This window comes from Notolepis coatsorum (genome assembly GCF_963971535.1).
Source record: "Notolepis coatsorum genome assembly, chromosome: 4".
Taxonomy (NCBI): Eukaryota; Metazoa; Chordata; class Actinopteri; order Aulopiformes; family Paralepididae; genus Notolepis; species Notolepis coatsorum.
The window spans coordinates 203,040,423-203,050,793 of NC_140168.1; the positions used below are offsets into that span (position 1 = coordinate 203,040,423).

At 43.5% G+C, this 10,371-nt stretch overlaps 1 protein-coding gene across 1 annotated transcript in view; it reads left to right on the forward strand.

Moving 5' to 3' along the window:
• Positions 1-9,518, forward strand: part of gba3 (glucosidase, beta, acid 3) — a gene marked incomplete at both ends in the record, with an annotated part of 30,108 nt that extends 20,590 nt beyond the window's left edge. The window contains 2 exons of the mRNA XM_084312197.1: positions 6,989-7,112; positions 9,304-9,518. Coding sequence (XP_084168323.1) covers positions 6,989-7,112; positions 9,304-9,518 — 339 coding nt within the window. The remainder of the gene's footprint in view (positions 1-6,988; positions 7,113-9,303) is intronic.
• Between the last annotated feature and the right edge of the window lie 853 nt (positions 9,519-10,371).

Genomic DNA, 10,371 nt, shown 5'->3' on the forward strand with positions numbered 1-10,371 from the left:
TGATCTCTATTTTTAGTACGTTAACTTGATTTTCTAGTCGAGTTTGAGTTGTTGTATTTCAGAGAATTAAATAACGTTGAGTAAAGCGTTTCCAGCTCAGCCAGTTTTGTGCTTTGATTCTTGCGCATTTTGGAGGAAAAGCTATCCGTGAAGTCTTTGATCATTCCCTTTACCGACATCCATATTATTCTGGGGTCTTGCACCGAGTTTGCATTCTCCCGTTGGAATACTATAAGAGCTTCTTTGAGTTGTGTAATGAATTCCTTGTTATTAAGCAGCAACGAGTTAAATGCCATCTTGGGGCTCGGGAGGATAGTATACCAAATGTACCTTTAAGGAGTAAATAACAGTGATCTGATAGTGCGTTGGGTATCATTTCCACTTCATAATTATCAAATAGTCTCTGTGATGCAAAGACATAATCTATTCTGGATAGTGTATTATGTCTCGCAGATCGACAAGAGTACTTTCGGGTCGTGGGATTAAGTAACCGCCATAAGTCATTTACACCTGTAATCTTTGACCAATCCTTTAATGCCTTCGATGAATTCTTTTGTTCGCTGGAAAAGGCGAGGTAAGATTTGTCCATCCTTGGGTTCCAGATGGCATTAAAATCCGCTCCTATTATAAATGAGTAATCGGGAATGTCTAACATTGCATTGGTTAATGTAGTGAAGAAATCTTCTTCGTACAAATTTGGGGCGTATACCGCTATCAACGCTATTTTCCTGTTCTTATGTTCAATCTTAGCTATAGTTATCCGACCTTCTACATCAGACCATACTCCCTTTAGTACAATATTCAACTTACGTTTAACGACTATTGCTACACCCCGAGTTCTCGTACCAATAGAGGAGTGACTGATATTATGGTATATGTTGTCCGCTAATTTATCTATGTCTTTCCCTAGAATGTGTGTTTCGCTTAGCAGAGCAATGTCCACATGTTCTTTTTTCATCAGTGTGAGCACGCTTTTGCGTTTGAGTTGGTTATTTATTCCCCCGGTGTTCCATATCATTATATTCAAACTAGCCATAGTCTATACATGTTGCATTGTAATTTTTGGTAATGCTTCTAGAGTGCGAGGCAGTAATAGATATACATCCCACTAGTGAGGTCCCGTTGAGAGCCGAGCTTAAAAACATACATATATACAAATAAAAATCCCCTACCCTTCCCTCCCACCGAGAGTCGTACAGGATTGTGTTCCATGAACACAACCTTTGCGTATGACTCCCTCCCTTGCACCACCGGATATCCCAGAATGATCCAATTATCCTTAACATTCCTATGTATACCATAGGATCTAACACTCTAAATTCTACCATAAGTAAAATGTCGACTGTGGCTTGGCCACTTTCCCGTAAAAAATAAATAAATAAAAATGTAAATGAGATAAAACTAAAAATAAAGACCAAAAATAAGCTTCAATTGTCATGCCCTAATCACTTACATTTTATATGAACTTGTGTAATTTATAGTAACCCATGAATAATATGAAGGTATTGAACTGAAGAGAGAGCCTCAATAAATCAGAGAGAGCGGATGAAAAAGAAAAAAAACAAGTAAAAGGAAGAGAACATTAACTTAGATCTTAAAAGAGCATTGCTATGCTTAAACATCTAAAGTATAAATTGGTTAATTAAATACGTATATGCAGCATTTCCCCTGACCGGGGTGGGCGATGATCGTTGTGTAGAGTGATATTTCTGCCGGCTGGCTATGATGGCTCTGTGGTTCTGCATCTAGATAGCTGTTGATTATTCCCCCGAGGGGCTTCTGGTAGTGAATGACCACGGTATTGCTGATATTCCAGAATGTTCCAAATATCAAAGAATGCTTCGATGTTCTAGATTATTCCAATATGTAATTTTTACATTGTTTGAATGTTCCAGTATGTTCTGGAGTGTTCCAATCTTGAATCCAATATGTCCGCAATAATATAAACACGTCGGGGAAAGCATTCAAAAACTCTGAGCACGTAGGTCTCTCTGTCCCAAATCCTCGGTTATTAAAGATTGTACTATATGGTGACCTTGCATAACTGAGATTAAAAGGCCATTTATACACTATTCTGCGTGTTGTGCAGACAAGAATTTGGCTGCATCTTCAGGCGAGTTGAGGAGAACCCTTGCTCCTTGTTTATCGACAATGCGATGTATTGCAGGGTATATTAGTAGGGGTCTGTATTTCTCCAGGTATAGTTGAGACATCACCGTCTTGAACTTGGCACGCAGTTCCACTACATCACGACAATAATCTTCAAAGCAGTGTATTGGTACCTCCATGTATTTCATATTGCCTTTCATCCTGCGAGTTTCACGAATAATCATTTCTTTTATTCTGACTTGGCGCAGTATAACCAATATCACTCTGGGCTTAGCATTATTGCCAATGGAGCGGGTCCCCAATCTGAAGCACTGTTCCACCTCTGGTACATTAGGAAGGATCTCTGTTCCCAAGATTTTCTGTAATTCTGTGGCAATGTTCGTATGTTGAATTTGGAAGAGAGAAGGAGAACCTGTTTGACAGGTGGTGCACCTCTCAGAAAGCAGAGTCAAGAGAGCAGCTTAGACAGTTGATTCTCCTAGAGGAATTTAAAAGATGTGTTCCTGATACCGTTTCCACTCATCCAAACGAGCGTAGGGTATCGAAGATAGGCGACGCTGCTGTCTTCGCTGATGAGTTTGTGTTGACACACAAGTCCGTTTTTGTGGAGGACTACTGTGTTGAGTCCAGGGATAGGCGTCCTGTTCAGGGGGGCCGTTTCCCAAAACCTGTGTCTGCTGGTCAGTTAACTTCACCTCCTGGGCGGGGTGGTTCTGCTGGTGCATTCCCAGAAGGGATTATATGTTTCTACTAGGCTTGGGCGGTATAATTTCTTTCATACCGTCATAATCTGATGACCTAATACCCCGGTATACGGTATATGACGGTATGACTTTCATTTTCATCAGCGGGGGGGGGGGGGGGGGGGTGGCAACCCATGTTACCAAGTAAACAAATCACGGAGATGGCCAGTTAGCCCGCAGCATCCAGTACTACTATCGTTAGCTCTCAGAATGGTAGCCAGAAGCCCGCAGCATCCAGCGGCGGAGCTAACAATATACTTGTTATTATCACCATACATAACGCTTGCTTATATTGAAACACGTCGAGATTAGGGCCGTCCTTTCAACCTGAAAGTGCACTTTCTTCAACCTCGAAGTAAACAAATCACAGAAGGTAGCCAGTAGCCACTGCCGCCTGCCGGCACCATCCAGGTATCGACGTGAGCTAATGGTAGCTAGTTAGCCTTGTATCAACGTGAGCCAGTTGCATTATGATTAAAAAATGTCAACACTCACTCACCCCGTTTTATATTACATTCCCAAAGAAGTGCCTCCGTCTCTCGTAGTCTCGTTGTGCTGGATGAAGTCACTGGCGACTCGTGGAGGTGAGGGTTTTGCTTAAATCCGAACAGACTCCAGTCCTTTAATTGTCCAAATGCGACAGTGTGTGCAAGTTTAGCTCGTTTGACAAAACGTTAGCCATCTGTGGTCAGGGAGCTCATCGTGGGCTGGAGTGACGGTGGTTAACTTCGACGCTTCATCGTTCAATTGTAACGTATTATTATTATTGCTTAAGCTTTAGCAGTCTGCTCAGAGATAGAGGAAATGCATACAGGTTACTGAGGTTAGTGTGATGCACCTCTGTGTTTTCCTCACGTGACTCACAATAGCCAATCAATCATTAGGAAACTGCCCTCTGCTGGCCGTGCTGTGTGTGTGCAGTCCCCGTCGAAACTCCGTTTCAGTGTAAATATAAACTGAAACCCAACTGATTTTGACGGTATTGATTTTCAATACCGTCGGTATTTCTAAATACCGTGGTATACCGTAATACCGACATACCGCCCAAGCCTAGTTTCTACTGTAAAGAGCCTGGTCATATCGTTGCTGGGTGCCCGGTGCTTGAACAGAAAAATGTCAGAACGGTGGCTCTGGTAGAAACCATATGCAGAACACCTATGCCAACGTTAGAGGGTGATGGGGAAAGTATCAAACGTGTGGACAAAGAGCTCGAGGGTTCCTCAAGATTTATGATGGATGGATTTGTTTCCCTGACTAATGCACTAGAGTCCAAACAGGCTATAACAATTTGGAGAGATACCGGTGCTTTTCAGTCCCTCATTCTGGAGGGGATTTTGCCGTTTTCAGAAAAGTCTTCTTTGCATTCCGGTGTCGTGTTTCATGGCTTTGGAGGTGGATTTGTGGATGCACCTTTGCATGAGGTCACACTCAATTCTCCCTTAGTATCAGGCAATGTTGTTGTGGGGGTATGTTCTCACATTCCCATAAGAGGGGTGTCTTTCATTCTAGGGAATGATTTGGCTGGTGACAAAGTGTTGGCTACTCCAGTTGTAACTCCCATTCCTGTGGTTTCTGAGGTCCCTAATGAGCTGGCACAGAAACATCCAGGAGTGTTCCCTGTGTGTGCTGTGACACGGGCAATGTCAAAGGACAAAAGTGATGTTGTTGATACTTCGACTTGGGACATTACATTTAGTGACACATTCTTTGTTGAATTGAAAAGTGTACCTGTTGAGAATTTTGGAAAGCACACTGTGGATGTACCTCTGCATAATGATTCTCTTGATTGTGCCTTTGTGTCAGGCCCGGTGGTGAAACCAGAGTTGACATGCGTGCCGGAGAGGCATGTGGTTGGAGATGATCTGGCAGCGCAGTGTCTCAAGGTCTTCCCAGCCTGTACGGTGGCTGAGGCCACGAACGAATTGGAGGATGAGTGTGGGAAGGATGCTATGAGAGATGCTGTTGATTCATGTGACACCGTTCTAGTTGAAGAGGCTACAAGGCCTGACTTAGGCTGCCAGCCTTCCCACAGTAGCTCTATTGTCCCTGATGTTTCACTTGTGGGCAGGGATGGTCCCAGTATGTCAGTTGATGATTCTGAAATTGATTCACGTGTCCACACTGATTCTCTGCCATGCACTAGGTGTGATAGTCAACCTAGTTACCTGTGTCCTGTGGAGCAGGAGCCGCCTTCGCAACCTGGTCTGATGAGTGGCAGCCATTTTGATCAGGACAATGTTATTTTGTGTGACGCCATTTTAGATGGTGTTCCAGACTCTTTTGTGACTGATGTATTGCCATGTTCCAGGGACGGTGGGGCTGTACCTGAGGCGGTACATCCTACTCTGGATGTTCACGGTTTGCAGTATCCTGAACTGCCAGTGCCAGGTGGGATGGATATGGGCGCTGTGGTGGTATCAGAGATCTATGGTTTTTGTTTTTCTGTGTTCTGTCCTGTTGAGCGCAGTGAGCTTAGTTCTCAAATTGATTTTGGTTTGCAGTCTATTTTTGACAAGTCGGTATCGGTGGAGGGGCCTGTTGAAATGGAGCTCATATATGATAAGGTCTTGGTTTGTCGATGGGGTCCTAAGTCTTACGCCTCAGGGGAGGAGGCGCCTGCCCCACTCCAGCCATATACCGCAGTGGCGGAACCTTTTGTGAGGTCTAGCTTGCCCGAGAGTCGGGACAGGGTTGTTTTTTGTTTTACACAGCATTGGCAAATGTTCCACAGTGGGGAGCATGCGACACGGTTGGTGGTCGTGTTTGACAGGGCCGGCCCGTTATCGCTGTTGTGGTAGTGTCCCTGACAACTAATGGGTCACAATATTTTTTGTTTATGGGTTTGATGTGTGATGGTTGCCTCTTGGGCAACCATTTTGGTGGGGGAGGTGTTATGTACCATGAGCTTGATCACTCCTGTGTCACTGGGCATGCAGGTGAGGGCTGCTAATTAGCTAATTACTGCTGATTGGATACCTGCTGGCAGGTTAAAACCAGTCTCTGAGACACACATGCACTCTGTCTGTGGCTAGAGGAGTGTGTGTTAACAGAGAGTTGTCACGTTCTCTCATTATTTGTTCTTTAGTTTGTACCAGTAATTCATTGTTAGAGTAGTATTTTGAGTTAAACACGGGTTTTGGTGTCGGTTTGCACATAGGTTGCGTCCCTTTGAGCCAGGGTCGTAACAGTAGGGCTGCTGGATTATGGCAAAATGTGATTATTTTGATTGATATTGAAATTGCCATTAGTAAACACAATTACTCATTGATTTGAGAACATCACATGACAACTGAGTTTGTTTTACCTTTCTTCACGACCAAAAAGGCTGCCTTTCTGTTGTCTTCTACAAGTTACCAAAGATATTTCAAAATAACTGGAGAAACGCGCCGTGGCTCCTCCCTCTCGACACCAGCTGACACTACTGTTTGGGCTTGAAGGGGGGGGAAGCGCACCGGTGTGAAGGAAGGGTGCGCTGCATTTACAACACAAGACAAAATGAGAGCAACGCAGCACACGGCGCAATAATAGATTTATGTCTTCTTGAGTGCCCTGTCTTCATGACGCCAACGTCGTAATTGAAATTGAAACTCGATGAATCGCACTTCAGCCCCTATCATACAGAAACGAGCATTTCATCATAAAGTATTCTGTATTTTGTTGTGACAAATAATAAACAAACTTGAAACTTGAAATCATCTGTAGGGGTGTAACGATGCATCGATTAATCGAAACATTCAAATCGATGCATCGATTCTAACACATTCTAACACATTAGAATCGATGCATCAATTTGAATGTTAGAATCGATTATAATCTAAATTAATATATATATATATTTTTTTTCTGTTAAATTTTTTGTGTGTGTTGTTTTTATTGACCTATAGTCCATTCATGCTGAGTGAATCAGTTCCCCCAGCCACATTTGTGTATTAAATTTCTTTTGGGGAATTAACTGATATAAAATGTATCAAAAATGTATCTAATCGAATCATAGTCAAATGAAGAGATTTCATGATGCATTGAATCGTTGCCTGAATAATCGTAATCGAAATTAATCGTTGTGAGGTCATTACACCCCTAATCAGCTGTGATCCACAAGTTTTTTGAGGACAATTGCTCTGCCGTGACCTTCCCAGGAGACCTTCGGCAGCCCCTGCGTCTACGTCACGGAGAACGGCTTCTCCCAGGTGGGGCCGGTGCAGCTGGAGGACGTCCAGCGCTGTGAGTTCTACCGGGACACCATCCTGGAGGTGGCTGAAGGTAACGGCTTTCTCTTTATCTCACCATCCATATGAAAGGTCGGCTGAAAAGAGAAAAACGCGAATCCGACGCCAAAAAAATGGAAAACAAACATGTCATGTTTCGCAAGCTATTACACACACGCACGTAACCGTTTAAATGTCCGTTTGAGATGTCTGTGATACTGTCCAGAAACAGGGTCTGGATAACCACATAACCCCCCCCCCCCTCCAGCCAAACGCCTCAGATTTTCCAGACTTGGCTTCTTCTACTCAGACTCCCTCTCAGTCTTTCCCTTCCGTCTGAGTGGACTCTCCATAAAATGCTATTTAAGCTCCAATCAAGATTATTTTATAGCATACAAATGGCCTCATAGATCATTCCTTGAAGCGCATTACTCGCAGATCTCTGTGTGTTGTTAACCCATCGCGGCCCAAAACATAGAGCGTATAGAGAGCATGTCTCCTCCAATGTTTACTAACAAGACAGTAAACTTGCCCCATTTCCCTAGCCCTGTGAAGTGACCTTGGGTTTCCTGAAAGGTGCTATAAAAATTTGAGTTATTATTATTATTATTATTATTATTATTATTAAGATGGTATATACAACTCACGTTCAGCTGGTACGAGCCGTCTGCCCCTGTATTAAGTGGTCCGTCGGTCGCCCTCAGGCCGGTTCGTTGTTTTGTTTTCCTGTAGTGTGTGGGGGGGGGGGGGGGGGATGCCCTCCCGTTTACAAATGGATTTCGAGTTGGATCTTCTAAGTACGAGGCCGATGAGGTAGCCCACGTCTTTCTCCACATTCTCATCTCGTTCGCCTAATTGTGCTTCCTCCTCGACGAGGTAAACAAACCATTTTCACGCTCAGGCAGACGTCAAATTGTGCATTTCTCCGCCGACTCCAGCCGCTTCAACAACAAGTCTGCTAATGTCAGTCATCGTTTGGGACACACGACTGAAATCCAATTTGACCACTAGCTACTCTTTTATATTAATTTTCCTTGCAACATTTTACACATAAATCACTCCCTTAGTGTGCTTCTGACACCTCAATTATTCCATCGCTGCATATCAACGTCAATGTCTGTTTACCAAAGTTATGGAAGTGTGAAATAAAACAGCCATGGCCACTGAAACTTAAAGAGGGATTGTTGACCTACAGTACAATTCTACTCTACTCGATATACTCTACCTTTTGTATTAAAGGTGCTATATATTACATCCAGCCACTAGATGTTGCAGTAGAGCACCCGCACGTCATTTATCCAATCGGGTGCATTCCACGTCGGGAAATGGGAAGTAGGGAGGGGATACATGCCTGCAACATGTAAACAACAACATTCATTTTGGACGCGCACAAAAAAGAAATAAAGAATACATTCATTAATCAATACTTTTGATTGGAAAAGCAATACTTTTATTCCGCACCTTTCTAAAACCTCTGTGGATGTATTCTTTTGAATGATTACTCTACATAAATTTTTTATCTATACCACCTTTAACTTTAGTAACATGTAAACAGGGTTTGCACAAGGTCCTTGAAGTGCTTAAAGTGCTTGATTTCTTACCCAAGAAAAAGTCGAGGCCTGGAATTCCTTGAAAACAGCAAATTTTGGTGCTTAAAAAGTCATTGAAATTCAAATCAACCATTCGCATTGAAAGTTTTGTTCATCCATGATTTAAATAGTTCTGAATCAAGAAATTCAATATTTTTTTTATTTAAAGTGTAACTAATTGTCGGAAATTGGTTTTAAGCCATACATATTGGATTCGATTTTTTTTATATAAAAAAAACAGCATTTAAAAGTGAATTGTATTGCACTGTCTGTGGGAACCCTGCACCAGGCTAGTCCAGCCACCAGGCTAGTCCAGGCACCAGGCTAGTCCAGCCACCAGGCTAGTCCAGCCACCAGGCTAGTCCAGGCACCAGGCTAGTCCAGCCACCAGGCTAGTCCAGGCACCAGGCTAGTCCAGCCACCAGGCTAGTCCAGGCACCAGGCTAATCCAGGCACCAAGCTAATCCAGGCACCAGGCTAGTCCAGGCACCAGGCTAGTCCAGGAACCAGGTTTGTCCCGATTCCTCCGGTGGTCAAAAGCTACTGGATGAAATGGAAAAAGAGTGCTTGGAAAATTACTTGAAAGTCCTTGAATTTCATTTAGCAATGTCTGTGGGGAACCCTGTGTATAATTGTTTGTGTTCCGTGTGCGCTCAGCCATCGGGGACGGAGTGGACGTCAGGGGATACTTCGCTTGGTCCCTCCTGGACAACTTCGAATGGTCCGACGGGTTCAGTGTTCGGTTCGGTCTCTTCCACGTGGACTTCTCCGACATGGGGAGAACCCGGACCATGTACCGCTCCGGACGGGAGTACGCCCGGATCGTCTCGAAACACAGATCTCGGACCGACCCTGTAGTAGACGGCAGCTAATGAAAACAGACACACTGTGTTTTTGGTTTGAACTCTTCGAATAAACAAAAAGGTAATTTCTCTTTTTCATACCTTTTGTAATAAACCAGCGGATTATGCATACAAGTTTTGGTTATTTTCTTATTCAGTAAGCAGGAAATGCATACAAATTCTCTCTCTCAAATCTCTTTATTGGCATGACAGGGGGAAAACCTACATTGCCAAAGCAATACAATAAACACAGTGAACATTGACAAATACTTATCACTATCTCTCACTCTCTCTCTCTCTCTCTCTCTCTCTCTCTCTCTCTCTCTCTCTCTCTCTCTCTCTCTCTCTCTCTCTCTCTCTCTCTCTCTCTCTCTAATAAACTGTGGATGAACCAACCTAACAGATGCTTGTTATCCAAGTGGCAATCGATTCCTTACACAAAGCAAACATTTTAAAGCACTTATTGTCTCCAGAGAGAGAGAGAGAGAGAGAGAGAGAGAGTGTGTGTGTGTGTGTGTGCGTCAACTAAATGTAAATGTAAATGTGTGTGGTGGGGGCGGGTGGGTGGGTGGGTGTGTGTGTGTGTGTGTGTGTGTGTGTGTGTGTGTGTGCGTGCGTGCAAGCTCCCCGGATTGCAGCTTTTTTTTGGGGGCTTCAACGTTTCTGAATCTTCAATGTGGTCGAGTTAAAGGTGCAGTCTGTAATTTGGGGGGGGGGGGGGGGGGGGTGGTACGTTTTCAACTCAAGAGCTGTCGAAAAACTATACGGTGTATGAAAATATACATTACTATAAACTACGGTGTATGAAAATATACATTACTATAAACTACGGTGTATGAACATATACATTACTATAAACTACGGTGTATGAAAATCAGTGTTG